Source organism: Taudactylus pleione, unplaced genomic scaffold (assembly GCF_031769625.1).
Source record: "Taudactylus pleione unplaced genomic scaffold, aTauple2 ptg000400l, whole genome shotgun sequence".
In the NCBI taxonomy this organism is placed as follows: domain Eukaryota; kingdom Metazoa; phylum Chordata; class Amphibia; order Anura; family Myobatrachidae; genus Taudactylus; species Taudactylus pleione.
Window position 1 is genome coordinate 1,056,510 of NW_028284802.1, and position 24,587 is coordinate 1,081,096.

The 24,587-nt window shown below is 46.4% G+C and overlaps 2 protein-coding genes across 2 annotated transcripts; one reads left to right on the forward strand and one right to left on the reverse strand.

The window, feature by feature from the left end:
- Positions 1–349: 349 nt before the first annotated feature.
- On the reverse strand, positions 350–16,014 carry VPS52 (VPS52 subunit of GARP complex). The gene is made up of 20 exons (XM_088446608.1): positions 15,823–16,014; positions 14,984–15,056; positions 14,736–14,788; positions 14,410–14,485; positions 14,150–14,217; positions 13,305–13,480; positions 13,067–13,217; positions 12,479–12,579; positions 11,068–11,200; positions 10,723–10,780; positions 9,190–9,323; positions 8,551–8,706; positions 8,329–8,447; positions 5,031–5,154; positions 4,851–4,946; positions 3,498–3,605; positions 3,343–3,408; positions 2,951–3,062; positions 2,750–2,868; positions 350–732 (listed from the first exon to the last, which is right to left on the reverse strand). Exons 1-20 carry the CDS (start codon positions 15,865–15,867, stop codon positions 586–588), a joined length of 2,115 nt encoding a protein of 704 aa, XP_088302734.1. The 5' UTR covers positions 15,868–16,014; the 3' UTR covers positions 350–585.
- A 5-nt stretch (positions 16,015–16,019) lies between these two features.
- Positions 16,020–21,923, forward strand: RPS18 (ribosomal protein S18). The gene is made up of 6 exons (XM_088446609.1): positions 16,020–16,122; positions 17,292–17,390; positions 18,290–18,376; positions 18,473–18,574; positions 18,657–18,748; positions 21,802–21,923. The coding sequence occupies exons 1-6, from the start codon at positions 16,120–16,122 to the stop codon at positions 21,875–21,877; spliced, it is 459 nt and encodes a 152-aa protein (XP_088302735.1). The 5' UTR covers positions 16,020–16,119; the 3' UTR covers positions 21,878–21,923.
- Positions 21,924–24,587: the final 2,664 nt, after the last annotated feature.

Below are 24,587 nucleotides of genomic sequence, written 5' to 3' on the forward strand. Positions count from 1 at the left end.
ACAATCAAGGCTCAGCCTAGGGAATAGTCGGTCCTTGGTAGCTGTGATGTATCAAATTATTATAATTATAGGGCCGCTGTTTTTATGGGCGTATGTTATGTTTGTTGTTTTTTATGTTATGGGGAGTAGCTGCCAAAATAAAATCCGATTCCGAGTCTCTTTGCACAACAAGGAACGCTAAAGTGACAATCTACTTTTTTTTTTCCTCCATTTTTTTTTTAGGTGTGCAGCTTGAAATGCGCAAATAAATACACAGTACGGTCCCAGTTTTCGAGCAGTTACCGTTGAAAAGCGCCAGTCGTGATCCATACTATAGTGTATAAACTAAACCCAAAGAAGGACAGTGCTGTGAGTGTGTGTTACTTTACTTTAATAGGGAACAAGAAGAGGCTAATAACAACACAAAAGACTTAGCAGAAGTCCTGATAGACAGAGAGACAGTAGGACAGGGCGAATCTGACAAACGCACGTGGCAGCAGTATCATCAGCGCCTTAGTGTCTCACCACAGATTCTGTGATAGTTATTATGTAACAGGGATGTTTTTTTAAAAACACGGGCAGCACACGTAACATCGCCGTCCCCCCTCAGAAGTTGGGTTTGTGCTTCTTCAGTTCCACCATCAGGTGATGCAGATTAATTAACTCTGAACAAACCGGCAGATTCCTGAGAGGCGGCTGGGACAGAATCTTATGGAAACGGTGATAGTACTGGATCAGCTGCGTGAGCGCCCCCTGTGGGGAAAGCAGAATCAGTAGAACCATTAAAGTATAGATCTGTGACTACACAAACAAAGGAAGTGCTAAAAGTGCAAGAAAGGAAAAGTGTGTATATAATGCGATGCCCTGAAGCAGCCCACCCAAAGCAATCCAGAGGACCCGCGCCCCAAAGATCAACCCATAGCTGCACTGCAGTATAAACATTTTTAGGACTTACCTAGATTGTGCCTCTTGTTAAAGTGCAGTCAAAATGCCAGATCCCTGCTTAAAACCAATAATGGACAGGTGGGAAGGGGTGCTAGCCTAGGCTGAAGGCGTCTCATACCTTCAGGTGTGCATAGGAGCTCACTAAATAGAATATGTAGAAGGGGGCCCTAGACTGCACACCCTGAAAATATATATAACGGGAGGTGCTACCTGTGGAGACTATTGTTGCAAACATACAATAAAGAATTAAGATGCACACTAATTGGAGTGATGCCCCGGGGATGGCTCAGCTGGGCTGGTTTGGGGGTGTCCTGCGCTCTGGATTTCAACCCTAGTATGTTAGGGACCTACCCTCAGAGGTTACCTGGGCGCGGTGGGTAGGCCTATAACCATGGCCATGATTATGCCGAAACCTCTTTTATTCTTTGCAATATTCTATTGCAAAATGTATTATTATATATAATGAGTAATGTTGGAGTTGTATATCTGTAATTCTTTTATGTATGATTACTACACAAGCATTGTAGGCTTATAATTTGTGAGCGAATACGGTCTATTACTGGTCACATAACTGAGGCGCGAGGCACTCCGTACCTCATGGTTCAGTGGCGGGTACACTTTATTGTTTAACAGTTGTCTTATACAGATCATTTCACTAGCTTACATATTGTTTCTGTGGATCAATGGAATGTAGCACAGCCGTTCGAAAAAGGAGGAACATGCAGCTACGCCCCACGTGGGCAGGTTACACGGGATGGGTACAGGAAGCCGGCGATCAGATTCCCAATGCCAGCATCCCAAACAGGGTAGAATGCCAAAGCTTCTAGGTAAGTATACCTCACCTAACCCCTAACCCTACCTCCCCAGTACCTAAACCTAACCTTTACCCCTAGTGACTAAACCTAACCCTCTCTCCCCGCTGCCTAAACCTGACCATCCCCCCCCAGTGCCTAACCCCCAGTACTTACCTTCGAGATTCCGGCGGTCAGGATGCCGACACCGGGACTATGATAAGTATTAGGATTCCGTCGCCGGAATCCCCACGGTCGGGATTTTGACTGCATCGCGGTTACACACGTGTGTACTGGATGGGTAGAAAGGGTGTGGGTTATGCTATCCGTATCATGTGAATAGATTCAAACTCATTCAGTGGAAGCAGTGGGTCTGTGAATTTGCACGAACTCCACAGCAGACTGAATTCATGCTAGGGGTATACGGCTAGGGGCAAGTTGCAGGCAGCATCGAGTTTCAGTGATTTGGCCACTATAAATTTAAAGGAGATTTGAAAAGAAAAAAAAAAAAAAAAAAGATTTGCCTTTCAAAAAACAAAAATTGGATCTTTTAATATAGCGGCTAAATCGATGAAACCTCTGCCATGTGCCCCTAGTCTTAAATGTCATGTGCACCTTTGGAATGGAGAGCATTCCACAAACCTCTATCTGACTAGCAAAGCATCAATGGTCCCCCTGCAGAACTACACAGTGCCAATGGTCCCCCTGCAGAACTACGCAGTGCCAATGGTCCCCCTGCAGAACTACGCAGTGCCAATGGTCCCCCTGCAGAACTACGCAGTGCCAATGGTCCCCCTGCAGAACTACGCAGTGCCAATGGTCCCCCTGCAGAACTACGCAGTGCCAATGGTCCCCCTGCAGAACTACGCAGTGCCAATGGTCCCCCTGCAGAACTACGCAGTGCCAATGGTCCCCCTGCAGAACTACGCAGTGCCAATGGTCCCCCTGCAGAACTACAGCAACTGATTGGACACTGGAATCAAATAAGCAGCTGTCTACTTTAACTTTATTATCGTAGCAGGAACATATTATACCTGTATTATACTGGTCCCATTCTTGAAGTTTGTAAATGACCTCATGACATCCTGGCTCAGCGTCTCCACTGCCTGCTTCCACGTGGAAGAGAAGCCACGCACTAGCTGAGCCACGCGTGCTGGAATGAAGGAAGCGGGTCAATCAGTAATAAACTCACTCTCCTAGGGAGACACAGAGGTCGGCAGGGGCGGCGCACTCACCTTCCTCGCTCCGAAGCCGATCCTGCTGACCCTTCTCGATAAGCGTCTCAGATTCTTTTACAAAGGAAATCATACCTCCGAAGGACGGGGACAGAAGCTCTTCTATAAACTCCTAAGTGACAAATGTTAGGGACGGATGATGCGGGAGGATTTCTGCACTAGACATAAGAGGTTATCACTACTTACAATATCCTTAGAGGGAAATGGGACCGAAATAATTCAGGAGTAAAGCAAACAAGTCTGTACTGCCTGCTTATGCTGCCCTCATTGGTATTTGCCACCTGTACCCTCCCAGGACGGTTAACATAGGATGCGAAATTCAGTTCAAGTGTTTGTGGCTTTACAGCGCAACGGAAATAGAGTAATACCGGAAAGCCGCTGTAGTCACTGACCTGTGTCCGCGCGGACAGCAGCTGCTGGAAGCTCTCCACCTCCTTACTGTCTGAAGATGCCCGTTCCTTAAAGTGAATAATGATCACAGCAGTGAAGGATGAGGCTGCAGACAGGCTACGTAGAAAGATTTAATAATAGCCACCCTGGTACTCACCATGAGGACACCGAGCATCATATCATAGTTATTAATCAAGAAGATAAGTTGTTCCTTCCTGGAGGAAAACTCGGCGGCCATTCTCAGGACAAAATTCTCCACTTCCACCTGGGAAATAATAGAAGGCCTATTACTTTACAGGTTTGTAATGAAAGGGACAGATGTAGATTCTGAATACAGTGATTACATTCCCTGGAGTTCTCCCTTTATCCTCCTCTTAGGAACGGTTGTGTCCTCACTTGCATCACCCCACCCACCAGACCACCTAACACTGGGACATCATTCCAAGCTTTCTCATATGCAGTTTAGGACCACTGGGAGACAGGATGTAGTTAGGAAGCCGGCGGTCGAAATGCCCGACTGTGAAATCCCGGCATGGGACTAATGATAGGCTTCTACATACTAATGCCTATCATCAGCCCCACGCCGAAATCCCGACGCCCGGCATAGTGATTGTAGGTTAGCCGGGCATCGGGAGCACTTAGCCGCACAGGGGGTGAGGGTTAGGGACTCCCGGGGGAGATTTAGGGTTAGGCACCCCCCAGGAAGGTTAGGTTTAGGCTAGAGAGGGCTAGGGTCAGGCACCACCGGGGGAGGTTAGGTTTAGGGTGTGGGAAGGGGGGGGGAGGTAGGTTAGGTTTAGGGTGTGGGGGGTTTAGGTTTAGGCAGGGAGGTTAGGGTTAGGCACCCCTAAGGGAGGGTTAGGTTTAGGCTTGGGGAAGGGAGGGATTGGGTCAGGCACCCCTGGGGGGAGGTTAGGCTTAGGCACTAGAGGGGGAGGGTTAGGTTTAAGCACCCCTGGGGGGGATGTTAGGCTTAGGCACTAGAGGGGGGGGGGTTAGGCACCCCTAAGGGAGGGTTAGGCTTAGGTACTAGGGGGAGGGAGGTTAGGGTTAGGCAGCCCTAAGGGAGGGTTAGGGGTGTTACTTACCTCAGTCGGAATCTTCAGTTGCCGGCCATCCAGCGTCGGTATTTCATCTGCCGGTGATTTATACCGATTCCTGCGAGACAACTGACCATTATTGGGCAAGCTTTGTACAAGAATAATGACTCCACGCTGAAGTGGTCCATGGATTTTCTCTTGTGCCGTGTCTTTCTTAAAACCACTTTGGCCGCTATTATGCCCAGGGTGCTCCTCTTTGCTCTGGTTCTTCTAGCACACTCTGTATCTCAGCAATTTTGTGGCATCAGCTGAGTGTGCTAGAAGCCTCGGAGCAGAGAGCGACACCCCAGGCAGGAAAGAGGAACTGCACAGGGTTGTGACAGGTGCAGGGTGCTAGACTGAACAATAGCTTGTATCCACATCTTCCATATTGCCCAATCCATGGCCGGCACTGCCCAATGTGACCTTACCTGCAGCTGCCCCAGGAGAACAATAGTCTTCTCGTTGGGAAATGTCTGGTTTATACTGACAATGGCTGATGAAAACTCTGCGTAGCGTCGGGTTATCTAGGGAAAGGACACAGAGGATGCATTTGAAGGGTGTAGGTGCCTATGGTTATAGTGAGACACGTATATGGAATATGCCATTACATAGTGGGGTCTTGTGTCCAGCGTTCCCAGCCTCTGAGGGTCCGTGTTGCGGATGCTCTGAATGTTCAGCTCCAAGATATACTGGAAGCGGGGCCACAGCATGTCCAGTAGAGTCTCCCAGTACCTGTATGACAGTAACACACAAGACAGATTACAGACATCAGCTCAGTCTCAGCACTAATACAGGGCTGGTCAATAGCCAAACATCAGCCCCGTAGTGGGCAACAGGCTGCCCGGTGACCACGGCTTTGTACTCTGATCTAACTTGTTTGCTGCTTTCTTCCAGAGCAGAGAATAAATAAGACTGAAGCCCGAGTCACAGGACAGGGATGTCACACAGCACGCGGCCATCAGGGCTTTAGTGTATCCTGCACCATATTCAACGTTAGATGCAATCTGCTTCTCAGAGCAAACTTACAATGTTAGAAAAGGTGCATTTTGCTACCTGTGCAGAGTTAGCTGCAAACATTAGATATATAGAACTGTAAATAGGTATCAGGTGGTGCCTCCCTCCCAATGCAAATAACAAGAGCACGTGCGTCGGGAATACGGCAGGAGGTGTGGCCTCACTCTGCGCTCCATAACACAGTACACAATTCGTACACAGGCCCTGACGCTCTTTGAGAGCGCTCAATCTTACTCAGGGCGTCAGTGACTACCCACAGCTTTAGCGAGTGGCCGGTGATGGTCACGACCATCGGGGCTTGCGATGAGACCCTTGTGGTAGGGTCTCGTTCCCGCAAGCCCCAGTGAGCTTTCGGCTCTAATAGAGCTGGAAGTTCACCCACTGACATCACTCGTGATGTCAGTGATGTCGTGATGTCAGTGGGGCCGCCCCCAAACGGCAGGCATTCCTTCAGGAACGCCTCTGTTTGGCCAGCCACCCCCCCCCACCCTGCCTGCCTCCAATACGGAGCAAGCTGTCAATCACAATCTACAGCTGCCCCGCTTTGGTGAGAGACCCATAGCGATGGAGCGCCCGTCGCTGGCTGGGTCTCGCGTATGCGCAGTGAGGCACCATCTCGACCCGCTTGCGAGCGCTGTGCACTAATGGCCAGAAAGTGGAGAGAAAAAGTACCCAAGTCGCATGAAGCATGTAAAACGCAAACCGAACAAGATGCAACTGCGAAATATTTCCATTTGGTTTTTTTTTTTAAAGCCCACATCTGTATATCAGCAGCCTTCCCCTTCCTAAATAGAGGAGAACACATGCTTTATTTTTGAAAAATGAGTGCACTGTAATCCCTCCTATTAGATCGCAGCTGCAGCAGTTATGGTATACTATTTGCATAGCGGGGTGTGTCTTATAGGCGCTGAGCTAATCAGAAGCGACCACCAACCATCAGCTCGTAACTTGCACCAGGGGTCGGGTCATGTCCCTCCAAACAGGCAAACTTGCATCCGTTAGGTAGCCATCTTGGGATGCATTTCGTATCATCATGTCCTTACTCTACTTTGGCACCGTCTACGCACCCACTCCAACCCCAGTCCTGGCCCCCTTGGCAAAGGGAAAATGTGGGCAGGTCACCAGGACAAAATACGAGAATGCATAATAAAAAAAGCTGTGGGGTAAATGAGCTGCACTGCATTTAGGTCCAACTCGGAATGTGGGCCCATCTGCTCCTGCTCCTACGGGCTCCAGCTCTAGACTAAAGGTCACTAGATTAGCTGGTGAATGGGACGAGTGGCATTTGGGAAGGTGACATGTGTAAAGGTCTGAGCGTATTGAGAAGACGCTTCTTTTAAGGCTTCTGGGGGGCACTTTGTGGCCTGTTGTGTCATTTTGGAGCATGTGAATGGAATGTGGGGGCATTTTGGGACCAGTGAGGGGGGTGTCAAGGTAAGTTTAGGGCAGTTTTATAAAATTATTTTAAAGAGTATAATATACGGACCTTCAGAAGGTTGGAGGGACGCACTCGTGGCCCCTAATGTATGCCAGGTTGCCTATCACTGCACTAACTAATCCCTGATTGGCTGCTGTGGGTTACAGCGTGTGCAAGCTATGTGAGAAACACAGTATAAACAACGCATAGTGCACAGACTATATAACTGCAAAGCATATAAAGAAACCCATACAGAGACATACAGTATAAACAACGCATAGTACACAGACTATATAACTGCAAAGCATATAAAGAAATCCATAGAGAGACATACAGTATAAACAACGCATGGTACACAGACTATATAACTGCAAAGCATATAAAGAAACCCATACAGAGACATACAGTATAAACAACGCATAGTACACAGACTATATAACTGAGAAGCATATAAAGAAACCCATAGAGAGACATACAGTATAAACAACGCATAGTACACAGACTATATAACTGCAAAGCATATAAAGAAACCCATACAGAGACATACAGTATAAACAACGCATAGTACACAGACTATATAACTGAGAAGCATATAAAGAAACCTATACAGAGACATACAGTATAAACAACGCATAGTACACAGACTATATAACTGCAAAGCATATAAAGAAACCCATACAGAGACATACAGTATAAACAACGCATAGTACACAGACTATATAACTGAGAAGCATATAAAGAAACCTATACAGAGACATACAGTATAAACAACGCATAGTACACAGACTATATAACTGAGAAGCATATAAAGAAACCCATAGAGAGACATACAGTATAAACAACGCATAGTACACAGACTATATAACTGCAAAGCATATAAAGAAACCCATACAGAGACATACAGTATAAACAACGCATAGTACACAGACTATATAACTGCAAAGCATATAAAGAAACCTATACAGAGACATACAGTATAAACAGCGCATGGTACACAGATTATATAACTGCAAAGCATATAAAGAAACCCATACAGAGACATACAGTATAAACAACGCATGGTACACAGATTATATAACTGCAAAGCATATAAAGAAACCCATAGAGAGACATACAGTATAAACAACGCATAGTACACAGACTATATAACTGAGAAGCATATAAAGAAACCCATACAGAGACATACAGTATAAACAACGCATAGTACACAGACTATATAACTGCAAAGCATATAAAGAAACCCATACAGAGACATACAGTATAAACAACGCATGGTACACAGACTATATAACTGCAAAGCATATAAAGAAACCCATACAGAGACATACAGTATAAACAACGCATAGTATACAGACTATATAACTGCAAAGCATATAAAGAAACCCATACAGAGACATACAGTACAGTGAGTATCTGGTGGTAGCACAGGACACATCCTCAGATAAAAGCAACAACCTCGGACAATGATGTCTCACTTGTCTATGGCCGGGATGTCCCTCCGCTGAGCGATGCCTTTAAACCGCAGCACAATGTGTATACACAGGAATATGGCAATACTATCATAGCAATCCGACACATAGGAGTCAATGTGTTTCTGTTAGGGAGAGAGGGATTCAAAACACAAAGTGTATTAACACCTGGTAGAATGACCCTTCTGGCTCGTGGTGCGGGGAACGCGCGGGTCTGAGCTCACTCACCAGGAACATGGACAAGCTCCGGCCCATCACCGAGTTGAACAGATCCTGAGCCGCCATTCCGCTCACCAGGAAGAAATCGGACAAGAAGAGGAATTCCCGGCAGCTGTTATCAAGGAGGGCATAGTGCTGGCTGCGGAACAGGGACTCAAATGGGTACTGGAGGGGTGAAACGGGGGTAGATTTGGGAAGAAGAGAAAGGAGAAGGAAACATTAACCGCAGCCATCTACCACTTTATAATGGCAAAGCAATGAAGTCATCAAATTCCCTAGCCAGAGAGCCGTGGCACCTTACCCTGTACAGTAACTCCAATGTCTGGTGATCAGTGACAGTGTATCATACAGAGGCCGAACGCCCCATCTCACCCCCAGCCCATCACTTACAGGTGATGCCCGCTCTACCAGGATCAGCTCATGTACAGCAGGAGAGTGCAATTTGCACTTTGGCTAAACCATGCTGCTCTGAAGGGGAATATATTTAAAATGCGCAAGGCCAATTCATCTAACGGAGAGGTAACGCTCACTTCAAAGGTTCAACTTGTTGGAAAGGTGTTTTTTTTTTGTGTAACTTTACTAACTTAGATTCTAAGCTCCTAGGAAACTACCATGGCTTTATCCCCTAACCCTATAGATGGCGCTTACCCTGACGTCGCTTCTCTGGGCTGTGTGCGGCACTATGATTGGACCCTCTAACTCAGTCGGACTGATGATGGCAGCTCTGTTACCGACTGTAAACACCGTGTTCTTGCTCCGTAAGGCCGGCTTTGAGAAGAAGCGTGTTGGGGTTAAGGAGAAGATGTCTGACTCGCTGGCTTGCAGGACGGGCTATTCACAATATACCTGCTGATATACGGATAACACCAGCAAAGCAGATCCACTCACCCGGGAAAACCACCGATGGAAATTTCACATCCTACCAGCTAAAGGTACATTACCACCCAATCGTACCCAGCTATACAGCCACTCTAATACCACCCAATAGTGCCTGGGTATACAGCCACTCTAATACCACCCAATCGTACCCAGCTATACAGCCACTCTAATACCACCCAATAGTGCCCGGGTATACAGCCACTCTAATACCACCCAATCGTACCCAGCTATACAGCCAATCTAATACCACCCAATAGTGCCTGGGTATACAGCCACTCTAATACCACTCAATAGTGCCCGGGTATACAGCCACTCTAATACCACTCAATAGTGCCCGGGTATACAGCCACTCTAATACCACCCAATAGTGCCCGGGTATACAGCCACTCTAATACCACCCAATAGTGCCTGGGTATACAGCTCTTTGTACTGTCATACAATACATGGTTAAACACCCTAAAAACAAATATACTGAGTTACATCCACCACTCGATGAGCCTATAATTGCATAAAGTGATCTTTGAACTCTATTAAGATCGCAACCATATCACACAGGAGATGGCAGGCCGATGTAGACACCGCGCATGGCTGACTCCGATGTAGACACCGGGCATGGCTGACTCCATCAATCATAACAATGGAGCCATTTCTACCCCCAAATACAGAACTGCTGCTAGTTATGTATCAGGCTCTCCTCCAAAGCCACCAAATATACATACGGCTCTCCTCCAAAGCCACCAAATACACATACGGCTCTCCTCCAAAGCCACCAAATATACATACGGCTCTCCTCCAAAGCCACCAAATATACATACGGCTCTCCTCCAAAGCCACCAAATATACATACGGCTCTCCTCCAAAGCCACCAAATATACATACGGCTCTCCTCCAAAGCCACCAAATATACATACGGCTCTAGTCCAAAGCCACCAAATATACATACGGCTCTCCTCCAAAGCCACCAAATATACATACAGAAAAATAAAAGTGGCACAAAGACTCTAGGAGTAAAGAGTCAGTGAACAAGCCACATGGAGGTAAGGTACTAAGCAAAGCAAAGGACAGACAGGATGGGGTGGTCCCCTCCTCAGTAGCTCTAAGTAGCTCCCTGTATAATGCGTCTGTTCTTTGTTTTCCATGTACAGTGTTTGGAATTAGTTTTACTTGCATCCATTTATTAGAGGAGCATTAAGTCGTCCTATACCCAAGCACATCGTATTAGACCATCATTAATTTAATAAGAAGACACAAACAAGGCCCTGAGATGATGCGTAGCCGGACGTACTCATCACATAAGGATATCTTTCTTTGCTGTGTCTTCAATCCCCATCAGGTCGTCTTTCTCTGCAACTTCCTCGTACTGAAAAAGAATCAGAAAGGCTATGAGATGGGAACAGAGAGACTGCAGCCGCATGGGACGGACGGACGCAGATGAGCAGCTTTATAGCGCTTTACGCTGTATTATTCCAACGTAATCAGGGAGGATAAGATATATCAAGAGCAAAGAGGGATGAGAATTATGAATGAGGGAAGTGGTCACCCCCAGATGTTACGTACTGGCGTATGCAGCCATATGGAAGAGGCAACAGGATGTATAGGCTCTCCCATTCCACATTGTACTCCCCCCTCCCCATCACCCCTCCTCACCTGAACCTTCATGAGTCGGTTGGTATAGGACTTAAAGTAGGACAGATACACCTTGCTCATGGTCTCTACATACTCGTCTTGGATTTCCTGAGCTACTGACCGCTCATTCGCCAGGAGAAACTGATAGAAGAACCTGCGACCCACACATTTCCCAGTAAATCAGGTGCAATCATTACCCACATCAGACACACAATAACAGTTAGCTGGCCTGGTCTCTATCCGAGCAGTTGGTTCTTTGGAGGGGTATGTGATGGAGTGAGCGGTAATGAGCAGTGCACTCTGGGGTATGTGATGGAGTGAGCGGTAATGAGCAGTGCACTCTGGGGTATGTGATGGAGTGAGCGGTAATGAGCAGTGCACTCTGGGGTATGTGATGGAGTGAGCGGTAATGAGTAGTGCACTCTGGGGTATGTGATGGAGTGAGCGGTAATGAGTAATGAACACTCTGGGGTATGTGATTGAGTGAGTGGCAATGAGCAGTGCACTCTGGGTTATGTGATGGAGTGAGCGGTAATGAGTAGTGCACTCTGGGGTATGTGATGAAGTGAGCGGTAATGAGTAGTGCACTCTGGGGTATGTGATGAAGTGAGCGGTAATGAGTAGTGAACACTCTGGGGTATGTGATTGAGTGAGCGGTAAGGAGCAGTGCACTCTGGGGTATGTGATGGAATGAGCGGTAATGAGTAGAGTAATCTGGGGTATGTGATGGAGTGAGCGGTAATGAGTAGTGAACACTCTGGGGTATGTGATGGAGTGAGCGGTAAGGAGCAGTGCACTCTGGGGTATGTGATGGAGTGAGCGGTAAGGAGCAGTGCACTCTGGGGTATGTGATGGAGTGAGTGGTAATGAGTAGTGAACACTCTGGGGTATGTGATGGAGTGAGCGGTAATGAGCAGTGCACTCTGGGGTATGTGATGGAGTGAGCGGTAATGAGTAGTGAACACTCTGGGGTATGTGATTGAGTGAATGGTAATGAGCAGTGCACTCAGGGGTTATGTGATGGAGTGAGCGGTAAGGAGTAGAGTAATCCGGGGTATGTGATGGAGTGAGTGGTAATGAGTAGTGAACACTCTGGGGTATGTGATGGAGTGAGCGGTAAGGAGCAGTGCACTCTGGGGTATGTGATGGAGTGAGCGGTAATGAGTAGAGTAATCTGGGGTATGTGATGGAGTGAGCGGTAATGAGCAGTGCACTCTGGGGTATGTGATGGAGTGAGCGGTAATGAGCAGTGCACTCTGGGGTATGTGATGGAGTGAGCGGTAAGGAGCAGTGCACTCTGGGGTATGTGATGGAGTGAGCGGTAAGGAGCAGTGCACTCTGGAGTATGTGATTGAGTGAGCAGTAGTGATTAGTGCATTCTGACACAGAGAGCTGCTTGTGAACACAGCATCATGTGAGCTGAGAAACTGACCTGTACTTAAGCAGTGCATTCTGGGGAATCTGATAATTGGTCATGGGTTTACGGAAGGAATAGATCTTCTGCAGAACGAACTCACGCACTTTAGCAACAGCCTGAAATCAAGAATGGCAGCGTTATACATATGATCGGGGAAGTTATAAACAGCTATCAGCTGAATAGAAGTACCTAGGCCTACATAATTTGAAGACGGCCGCTTTGTGGGATGAACCATGAATAGGGAATATGCAACATTTCAATGGACAAGGACCTGGTTGCATGACATATGTTTCAAATGAGCGATACATCACATACTAAAGAATGCTGGTTCTGCACATAAAATAGCCGTCTGTGTGAGGTGTCTCCGTGACATCAATAATTCTCATGAATTCTGGTTCACCTACAAAATGGCTGCCTCCGCTGAGTGGTATACGGGCCTTAAATAACATGGCGGAAATAACACTGATGAACAGTTAATCCATAAGAACCCATCAGTGGTAATTAATATAATGCCAGCATAAAATGTCTGACTGATTTCACATAAAATTTTTTATTAAATATTAAGTACGCCTGATGCACAGAGGGCCTGGGATTGTTACACACCTTTATCTTTAGTTTATGCAGCGTATCCTGCACATCTGCGCAGGCCTGGGTGTCCCTGAAAGCCTGCTCCTTCACATAGTTTATCTTATTGTTCAGTTCCTGCAACTGCTCCACGAACTGTTGTTCTGTGACAGGAACGTCCAGGATGGCACTATGCAGAGAGATGGAAAGTCTGAGGTAGTTCCAAGCAGGTATGGAGGCCACAGGGCTGTGCTACACGTCTAGGCTGTCCCATTACCTGATCATCGTATTGGGAATGATCAATTCGTCGACCAGCTCGCTCAGTTCGCTTCTGACCGTCTGTCGGTTCTTCAGTTTTACGTTCATGGCGAGAGACATCTCCTGCAACGTGTGAATCTCCGAGCTGATGGAGCTGAGGTCTGACTGGAACCCTCCCAACATGAGGCCCATCCTCTGCGAAAAATCAACATTGGTAGTCATTTACAAGGGTGGTTACAATGAGGAGCTGCAGCGTGAAAAAAAAAAAAAGGTCTGGCAAATTTAAAGTGTCTGAGCGCCTGTCGCTGTCCTCTATACCCCATTGTATCCAGTCTATGTCAAGGAATTTATTACGTCAAGCACCTATTGTTGTGCCTTGGCTCCAGTTTTTGTGCACAGCTTAGCATAAATTGAGCTGGGAGATATTTCTTACTAAATATGATGGGAGAAGCTGGCCAGACACTGACAGATCAGGGATATTCATGGAGGATGAAGACCAGCAGCAATGATGCACCTGAGCAAAAATCTTTTTGGGAATATTCTTCATGGGGTATGGAGGCTTTACAGGCTTATCAGGTGTCCACACACAAAACAACCAGAGTTTCACACCACTTTGAAGAATGCAGCAACAGGACTTTGGTCAGTACTTTCAATGAGATACCTTCTGCAGCAGCTAGACGCATTTCACAGTGGCAGCACTTTCATTTACACACATAAACAAACGCAAATAAAATTGGATGTGCAACAATGGGGCATTATGGCAGAGACGGAGCTGTAACCACAGGGAAAACAACCTGTAGGTTATGGGACAGGAGATAGAGACAATAAAGCAATGTAGGGTGTGGACAGAAGAGATCATTTCACCTCGAGGATGGCATCACAGGCAATGATCTGGTTATGAAGAGAGGCGATGTTCTGACTCTGCTCAATATCTGATACACGCTGAGGAAAATAAATATCTCTAAACGGTGAGAACAACAGGTGTGACAGGGTAGGAATACAGCCAACACTTTGGTCTGGTCGTGAAGACCACAGAGAGGAAGATATGACACAGGTAAGGACGTGACATTGGGTCAGGCACTTCAGTGGTTTACCATCTCCAGTGTATGGTTTGAAAAGGATACAGTCTTTGATGGACACATGTTCTATCTGCTGTAGTTCCATCTCCACTTGTTTAGAGTACTGTCGGAGGTCAACACCCTGAGAGCAAAAACAAGGTTGGAACAAGATGGATTCAGAGATGGTGGAGCGGCATATATGGGAAGTTTGACATAAACTAGAGATTAAGTGAGATCCTTCTTCTAATATCCCTCCACTATGTTCTCCAGTATTCTGTAGGTTATCTGTGATTAGCATGATCGCTGTCTCTCATCCCCATGTCAATGTCAAATTACACATTCAAACCTCAAATGTTATTGCCTATGTACTGTTACCCATGTTCCACACTCACCGTCTTCAAAGCTTCCTGGACAAGAGCGTCCTCAAGGTTCTCCTGAATGTGAACTGAGCAAAGAGAGAGAGAAAGAGTGTTGGTGAAACAGGGGGCTGGGACGCAGTTTCAGGGGAAAAAGACGCGGGACACAGAGACAAGTTGGCTGAAGAAAAAGGGAAAGAATTTAGAGATGGGAAAGAAAAAGTAGATTAGTAGGACGGGGATGGGATTAAAGAACATGAGGTGGTCATAGGTCAGACACTCACTGCTCACTGAGTCCAAAGTGAGGTCATCGGAGGTCAAATCAAGATCCCCGAGGTTCAGGTTTAACTCATCCATCTAGAATGGAAATGACACATATCACATACACCACACAACTTAAACAATGGGTGAATATCAGTTACTGGATATGCTGAGGGCAGACTATTTTAGTAAAGAGAAGTTAGACTTGTGTCATGTCCAGAAGATGCTGAGTGACACTAGACTGGGCGCCGGCCACTCACAGGCTGCCCTAGGCCCATGATGTAACTGCTTCCTCTCCTCTGAGTCCTGAGAGGGGAGCAACAGGACCTTGGTCAGTACTCAACAAAGCTTCTATTAGCAATCTGGCAGACGCCTCTGTGACACAGCTGCCATAGTGACCCCATGCACCCGATCTGGCCTCCATACCTCCGGGCGGATACACCATTCAAGGTCTATGCCAGGGGACGGTGGTGGGGCCAGGCCACCCCAGATGGAATGTGTTATTTAGACACAATGCAAGTATGAAGAGTCTCCGAGCCTCCGCACAATCTATTGTTCCCCTGCTCCTGCCCAGCATCATGTTATCAGCGTCAATATACATTGTTATCTCGCCTGACAAACAATATGTACTCACCAACACAGACAGTATACGATGGAATATTACGTGTGCAGAATAACCTGTCAGTATGCATTACAGTACACTTTAATACTTGTATAAAAAAAAGGCTATATATACATACATACAAATATATATAGATCTTACAGGTGACTACAGAGCAATGGCTGCTGCAGCACATACAGCAGGATATCATGCATGCAGAGCAGGTAACATCTCCCCCAGATGCACCCTGGAATTCCTCACCTCAGCCATCTCTGCACTGTCTGTCTCCACCACAGCTCTGTACATTTGCTGGAGGGGATCCTTCCTATCCCCAACCCAGGTCTATGGAGTTGATGCTAGATCCTATGTGCAGAAAGGACCTCTGTATATATATTGCCCAGTGTCCGGCTCTACTTCCGGGTTCCAGGAAACTACAGTTACCAGAACCACCCGGGACGAGAACAGCACTCCGCCGGAAGTGATGTCATGGGGGCTGGCTCTGTATAAGAGCGAGGCGCGTCACTTCCTTTCTCTCTCTCTTCTCCTGACGCCGGCGCCATGGTGAGTGCTACAGCGGGCGAGAGAGCGCTGCTGCCGGCAATCCGCTGCCATCCGGGCCGGGGGATTTTCCGCCAGGCGTTGGGGGAGTGGGGCTGGTTTTATGGGGTTTCCGCGAGCGGCTGTGTTGGGATATTGCAGGGGACACCCCTCTCCCCCTAGCAGGAGGACATGTTCTCTCTCTGCGCTGCTGTGTACATGTACTGTAGGGGGTGTGTAATGGGACAGTATATACATATGTGTACTATAGTCTCTCGCATGTAGCTGGTGTGTAACAGGCCAGTATATACATGTGATGTCATAGGTGTGTAATGGGGCAGTATATACATGTGATGTCACAGGTGGGTAATGGGGCAGTATATACATGTGATGTCACAGGTGGGTAATGGGGCAGTATATACATGTGATGTCACAGGTGGGTAATGGGGCAGTATATACATGCGATGTCACAGGTGGGTAATGGGGCAGTATATACATGTAAGGTGTACTGTAGTCTCTCGCATGTAGCTGGTGTGTAACAGGCCAGTATATACATGAGATGTCATAGGTGTGTAATGGGGCAGTATATACATGTGATGTCATAGGTGGGTAATGGGGCAGTATATACATGTGATGTCACAGGTGGGTAATGGGGCAGTATATACATGTGATGTCACAGGTGGGTAATGGGGCAGTATATACATGTGATGTCACAGGTGGCTAATGGGGCAGTATATACATGTGAGGTCACAGGTGGGTAATGGGGCAGTATATACATGTGAGGTCACAGGTGGGTAATGGGGCAGTATATACATGTGAGGTCACAGGTGGGTAATGGGGCAGTATATACATGTAAGGTCACAGGTGGGTAATGGGGCAGTATATACATGTAAGGTGTACTGTAGTGTCTTGCATGTAGCTGGTGTGTTATAGGGCAGTATGCACATGTGATATCATATAGGTGTGTGTGATAGGGCAGTATGCACATGTGATATCATATAGGTGTGTGTGATAGGGCAGTATATACATGTAATGTAGTGTCTAAATCTAGTTGGTGTTATGGACTAGTATATACATGTATAGTAGCATGCAGTGTATATATTGCTTTGTTTGCATGTTCTGGTTGGCATTTGGCTCACTTTGCTGCTATAATAATGTGCTTCTCTATTGCTCCTGTGTTTTGCTCCCTGCAGTCGCTTGTGATCCCTGAGAAGTTCCAGCACATCTTGCGTGTTCTGAACACGAACATTGATGGGCGCAGGAAGATCGCCTTTGCTATCACAGCAATTAAGGTCGGTGCTTAAAACCTGTGCTTTGCTGAGTGCTAGTGGCAGGACCGCTAGCTACAGATCCTGTGTTTATGTACATAGCGCCTCTCATCTATGCGGTGCTGCGCAGATATTGTCAGTCGTCTCAGTACCTGCCCTGTTAGAACTTCAACTTGAGTCCATAGCATACAAGCGCGCACATCCACGTGTTACTTCTGTCAGAATCCATTTCACCTACCTTTATATTTTTGCTCAGTGGAGAATTCTCATGGAAACTTGGAGAGCACATACAAAAATTTGTCTTTATCTCGTGATCTCAGTGCTGAGTAATGCTAACCACTACACCAACCGTGTCTGTTGGTTCTTCAGTTGTTCATACTCCAGACAATGGGGGGGAATTGAATTCAACGCACTATTGAATAACGACTGGAGGGACTCCTGAAGGTATTCAATACACCGCACTTTTTCGGCGCACTAAGGATTTCTTCTCCACCCCCCCTGGGGATGCGAGGAGAAATCCGACCAAAGTGCTGGGTGCGCGTCTGTTTTTCTGCCTAGCGCGGGGCTAACAGCCGTGCGCCTGGCTCTTTGGTCAGAGCATGCCGGTTACCGTGCCTTAACAGCCTTGTTAAGGCGCGATAACCGGCATTCTCCGACCACACAGCGCACTGAATTGAATAGCTCCCGGCGCTATTCAATTCGCGTTGAATTGAATCGCCCCCAATGAGCTGTTATGGAACGTTTTCGTTCTAAAACTATTGCACATGGTCAACTAATCAACATTCTATTATGTTTAATATTTCATAACCATATAAAATAGGAATGTTACTTTGCTGTAGACCATAACTGTGGCCTCGTGTTATAAACCTTGTGCGGAAACTTAACTCCGATCATTCGTAACTTTGTTGCTTAATGTTGTATAGGGTGTTGGACGCCGTTACGCTCATGTTGTCCTACGTAAAGCTGATATTGACCTAACCAAGCGAGCGGGAGAGCTGACTGAGGATGAGGTGAGACCTATTGCTTTTAGTTTCTTGCGCTTTCATGCATTTTAGGTGGGCCTTTAATAACCCATTCGTCTGCTCTCCCCATGGTTTTCCTGACAGGTGGAACGTGTGGTCACCATTATGCAAAATCCTCGTCAGTACAAGATCCCCGACTGGTTCCTCAACAGACAAAAAGACATTAAGGATGGGAAATACAGCCAGGTACGTCCTGTTGGGGTGCTAGAATGGGGTGAATCCTGGGGTGGTTCTTGGATAACCTGACGTTCCTGCCTTTCGTTTTTAGGTTCTGGCTAACGGTCTAGACAACAAACTCCGTGAAGATCTGGAGAGGCTGAAGAAGATCAAGGCTCACCGAGGACTGCGTCACTTCTGGGGGTGAGTTTTGCAGGGTTTTCCTCGGCTGACGAGGAATTTGGGTGGCTGAGCCCTAGACTTGCTGCATAAAACTTCTAGCTGATCATTGTTTGACTGGCTGACCGTAATGGAACTAGAAGTTCCCCCTCTGGGTCTATACACCAGTGCGGGGTCATGGAAAAGCCCTGGTTAGTGCATGTGTTAATGATTCTTATTTGGCTACTACTGTCTTCATAAAGTTGTCAACACACTTGCCCTTGAGTGATGCAAGCAGATACCCGGCTATGATGGCAAGAATTATATTTGTTAGATCTTGTACTTGGTAACACTACTGTTCTACCTGTTATCTAGCAATGCAGTCATGTTAGCCGAGATCTTTGTTGTAAGAAGTGTCACTATTTCTTTGACGTATGGTTGTCCTGTTCTCAAATCGCTGTGAGCAGAGATAAAACGTTCATACGCAAGTGTCATGTTCTCTGTGCGTGCTCAGATGTTGTTCATTTGTGGATTCTGTATTAACTGCATGGTAGATCTCTTAAGCTTATAAATTTGTGCAGGTAGTTTTTTCTAGAGCACAGGTTCTCAAACTTTAAGTTTTCCAGGACCCCAAACAGTGCATGATTTCCAGATCACCTCACAATCACACGTTAAATCATTAGCTCCTCTTGTGACTACACCTGTGTGTACCTGCTGGGTGACCTGGAAAATGTGATCTGTGTGGGGTCCTAGGGACCGTTTGAGAACCATCGGTCTACACTAATGTATTGCAGAGAATTAGTCTGACCTATTATGTTTCCTAAGTACTAAATGCTTCTAACATTTGTATCTGTCTCTTGGTTGCATGATCTTGGAGAACGCTGAATTGAGCTCCACACTTTACGAAGTCCATTGTAATTGGGCAGGGAGCAGTTGTGCCAGGTGGTTTTGAGATTGCCTCCTGTATTCTGACGGCTACAGGGGGTATTCTTCTGATGCCTGAGCACTGGTTGTACAACACTGGCCAGAATATGACCATGTTTTGAGTCTGTCAGACACTTATTAGACATGAGGAGCCAATACACTTGCTGATTATTCCATTGTCACATGTGTGGCCCCCATAAGAAATTTCGGTCCCTTCCAGATTGGCCCTGAGTCTGTGGCTGAACTTGGAAATGCACTGGTGCTCGGGCAGGGGGCTGGATTGTCCCACCAGCCTTGTGTGATTGCCCTATAATTCAGACCAATGTTCTGTTTCAATACTTGCATGGTAATAAAGGAAGCAGGTTCTCAGCCAGTCCAGAGCTGCATTTATGTATAGGCTGCCAGAGCATGGTGTAATGCTGACACCTGGTGACGTGATGGATGGCCATAATACACTGGCATGGTTGTAGCTGCTGTGGTCTCTGGCTCCTGATTTGCAGGGCACTGGGCTGTTGCACTGTAATATGCTGAATCCTTGCTGTATGACACGGGAGGGGTAAAAGGCACCATGCAGGCTTGTCCTGATGTCACCCTGCAGCTCTGCGATTGTAGTATTCCCTGGACCTGTACACAGCTATATGAATGTCTCTGATCAGAGCTGTAAATTGTTTTTGTTGGTCAATTGACATACAATGTTCGGCTATGAAAAATATAGCCTATGAGTTGGTGCCCCCTAGAGTCTGTCATATGAAGCAGAGAGACTACTCCTGCAGGGTACTTGTGAGACTTTGAATGTAGTCTTGTAACTTTAAGATTAACACAAGATGGGTATTACTGTAGGGTGTACAGTGATTGAAAGCTATAATTAGAAGGCAACATAATTTGTGACGCTGAGATCCATCTACTAGTATGTATGTATGTATGATGTATAGCCTGGTATTCTTTGCAATAAAATCGTCACCTTACAAACCCCGGCCCCCCCCCCCCCCCCCCCCCTAATCCCAAATAGTATCCAGCGCAGGATCTCATTCTTGTGGGATTGTGTAAAACCTGCTCATATATGGGAATCAGACAGGATAAAGGGCCGATACACACAAGACCCCTGAATATGTATACTGTTACTTGCTGTTGGGATATGGGGTCATAACGACCAGGACATTACAACAGAGATCCTGCCTCAGAGTTCCCCGCACAAGTGGTTTCTCCTTGGTTTACAGCTGCCTTATATAATGTAGACTCTGATACCTGTGTGATAAATCGCAGACGTAAAACCGGGCCCTGACTTGCAGCCTTTGTGTTCTTTGGACGCTACAGCGCTGTAAAGTGGGTTGTGAACTTGTTCAAATGGACCAGTGTTGTGATGTAAGTAATGGAAGAGCTGGTGTCCTCCTCCTATTGGGTTATTCTGGTACTTCTTGCTTGTAGGTAACTGCTCACTTCCTGCTGCTGGTTTTGCCCAAATGGCCATGTATGACAAGTGAAGGGACAGGGAGTAGACACGGGACCTGTCCTAACTATGAACAGTAACGTCTCTCAGATGCTCTCGGGCAGAGTTTAGCTGCTGTGTTCTGTTACCCCTCCAGCTCTCTGCCAGTAGTCTCGGGGTTCTGGACTATAGATGGTTAAAAGGTTGACAGTATCTAGATCAGTGGTTCTCAAACTCGTTCCTCAGGACCCCACACAGTCCACGGTTCCCAGGTCACACAGCAGGTGCACAGGTGTATTGATTACTCACCGACACATTTTAAAAGACCCACAAGTGAAGCTAATTCACTTGCGATTCTGTGAGGAGACCTGGATAATATGCACTGTTTGGGGTCCTGAGGACCAAGAGGGGTATTCAATCACAGGCGCAATCGGGTGTTTTCAGCGTTGTTGGCAAAATCTGCCACAAGCAGCTGATTTTAGCAGCAGATTTCACCAACCATTTATATTTTTCACCTAAAAACTGTAGAACTTTTCTCCAGGGCAGGCGAAAAAATTAGCAAAATGCCTATTTGGTAAAAATGTGGGGATTTCTTACAGAACCCTTTGTCTAATGCTAAACACAAGCCGTATGTAACTCTGACCTGCACCGTTGTTGGTCTATATTGGCAGTAACTGGTCCTTATGTGTCATTTAGAAGCACTAAAATGTCTCATCCATTAACACTGTGACTTATTCTCTCCCTGCAGTCTGCGTGTGAGAGGACAGCACACAAAGACCACCGGCCGTCGTGGACGCACAGTGGGTGTGTCCAAGAAGAAGTAACGTGTCTGGCTGTGTTTGTCAATAAAGTTCTTTATAAAAACAAAAATCAGTCCTGGATCTTTAATGCTGACATGAAGCTCTCGGCTAACATTTATTTACAAAAAGACAAATTTACATTTTGTGTGTTGCATCTGGTCTCTAAAGGCCCCCATTGTAACATTGCCACCAACACTCCCCCTATTTCAGTGACAATGGATCCTATTTATCCAAGCCTATTGCCCCATAAGGGACTATTCCTGCCCCTAATGCAGAGTGATTATCTGTCACACTGCTGCAGCTGATAGCTGCACCTGCAGAGATTATCCTGATAATGTTCAGGGAGGAAATTGAAGCGTCAGGGAAAGCCCAGCTGGCTGTGTCTGTGCCAGGTAACTTTTGAAAGGTAAACATTGAACTGATGATGAATCTCATCAGCTTTATTGTGTAAGCCCAGAATTCATGTCACGGACTAATTAAAAAACACCTTGCGCAGCACTATATCATAATGAAATGTTTTAATATATTCTGTATAGTGTATAAAAGTTACTCGACTCATGATGTTGGGGTTTGTAAATTAAGAACTTATTCTTTTGTCTGTTACGGTATAAGAACAGGTAAAGCCACCGTCTAACACATGAGGTAGGGTGTGATAACTGGAGTGTTAGTACATAGTAATGTCTATCATTTGGTCACTTGTCTGCAGCAGCTTTCCAGGTTCCAGTACAAAATCTGTACTACAACAATCTGCCCATACTGTACTTGATATTCACTGTCACACTGGTTCTGAAAGGGTTGCAAGTGACAGGCTCACTTATAAAGGGTTCCTGTCAATATATCTACATTAAAATGTTTACCATGTGGTGCTTATCTAGCCATTGTCAGACAGTCAATAGGTTGACATGAATTATAAAGGAGTACAAAAGGTTGACACTGTTTGTTAGGGTTAGGCTCTAGGAGGGACGGTTAGGATTAAGCTGGGTACACACTGGCAGATATATTTGCTCATCAATCGGTGTACCAGCGATATCTTTCAGACATCGTATTGGCTGTGCTGCATAGCCAATGGCAGATCTGTACTTTGTGCTGTGTGTACGGTCGGTCGGTCAGGTGGACGTGGGATGAGGGACTTATGATTGTGGTGTCTCAGTGTATATGAACAACCATTATCTGCAGATCACTCGATCAGCAGATGTATCTTTTAGGTGTGGACCCAGCTTAAGGCACCAGGTGTGAGGGTGAAGATTAGGGTTAGAAAACAATAGGTTGACAGGGACAAAAGGTTGTTTTCTTTATTTTCTTTCTACCATGGGGGGGTTTTCTCTTTTCATGTAGATCTTTTATACCAAACCCCTTATAGAGAACTTTCTGCACCTAGGCTCCTGCTTTAGGCTGGGTAGATATGGCACCGCTAATGGTCAGAGAAGGGTGGCTCTCCTGACCTGCCTTCACTTAGGGATGTTTGTCCATTAAATGACACATGAAATGCCAGATCTGATTACTGAATGGGACATGTAATGGGGTACAGCGTTCTGCCCAAAATCAACCTGGTTTTGCCTGTTTAAATATTGCTGTTTAAAACATCAGACAGCCTCTCAGGACTCTCTGTACTCCGCACGCTGTTACCCCCACCGCAGACCCCACGGGGAAAATGTATTTGTTTCTTGCTTGAAACTGCACTAAAACTTAATATACAAAACAAACAAATGTCCTTTTTAAAAGGTAAATGGGAAAGGGTGCAATATCTAGGATCAGAATTGCCTGTGGCTCGCACATGCGCTCAGTAATTGTTGGGTAGAGGTGGGTGCTGGCTCCTCATTTCTCTCCAGCATTTGATATGGGCACTTTCCAGGTTTCAGTGAATGCAGATTATAGTAATGTGTGTTAAAGCTTTTCAACAAGTGCTAGTTACAGCTCTGACTCCTGTAAAGTGCTCGTTCCCTGCACCTGTGGTATAAGTATGTGCGTGGCAGATAGTGACCCTGTGGCACACCTTGCTGCTAGCAGTAAGAAAGCAAGTGTCTCTGACATTTTATGAGATATGGCAATGTGCAGTGATGCCTAAGAGGGTGTTTAACCCCACTCCCCATGTGTATAGGTCTCCATGTAATTTCACCTGGTTGCATAATATCACCTATAGCAGTGGTTCTCAAACTCTGTCCTCAGGACCCCACACAGTTCATGTTTTGCAGGTCACCCAGCAGCTGCACATGTGTACTCATTACTCACTGACACATTTTAAAAGATCCACAAGTGAAGCTAGTTATTTCAATTGTGATTCTGTCAGGAGACCTGCTAAACATGCACTGTGTGGGGTCCTGAGGACCGAGTTTGAGAACCTGGGGGTGCATTACACCCCTCCCCTTTTCTACTTCAGGGTCCATAGGGGGTTCACAGGGTTGACCTTGGGGTATAGGTTGGGAACCAAATCTGGGCACCACGCAGTTAAAGCTTTTAGCTCCCAGGATGCACTTGGGTCCGCTCTCCCTATAACCCCGCCCCCCCCAGCCAGAGGCACCTCAGTTTAAGTTGGTTCCCGGCCGGAGTCTGGTCACCGTTAGTGCAGTGGGGAGCTGATTAGCAGCCCCTAAGCTTAAAATTTATTTAAAAAAAAAAAAGTTTTATTATCTTTTACTATTCAGAGCGGCAGCGTCAGACTGTCCAATGGACGTCTAAGCTGCCGCTCCTACACCCCGCCGGCGCTATGACGCCAGTACAGATCTGGGGATCGCAG

Coding starts and splice junctions, on each gene's coding strand:
- VPS52 (XM_088446608.1), bottom strand. CDS start 15,867: ATGTACAGAGCTGTGGTGGAGACAGACAGTGCAGAGATGGCTGAG. Junction 4,947..5,030: donor TGGACACAAGACCCCACTAT/GTAATGGCATAT, acceptor TCCTTTCCCTAG/ATAACCCGACGCTACGCAGA. Junction 3,606..4,850: donor TTCTCCTGGGGCAGCTGCAG/GTAAGGTCACAT, acceptor ATTATTTCCCAG/GTGGAAGTGGAGAATTTTGT.
- RPS18 (XM_088446609.1), top strand. Junction 18,377..18,472: donor GAGAGCTGACTGAGGATGAG/GTGAGACCTATT, acceptor TTTTCCTGACAG/GTGGAACGTGTGGTCACCAT. Junction 18,749..21,801: donor GGACTGCGTCACTTCTGGGG/GTGAGTTTTGCA, acceptor CTCTCCCTGCAG/TCTGCGTGTGAGAGGACAGC.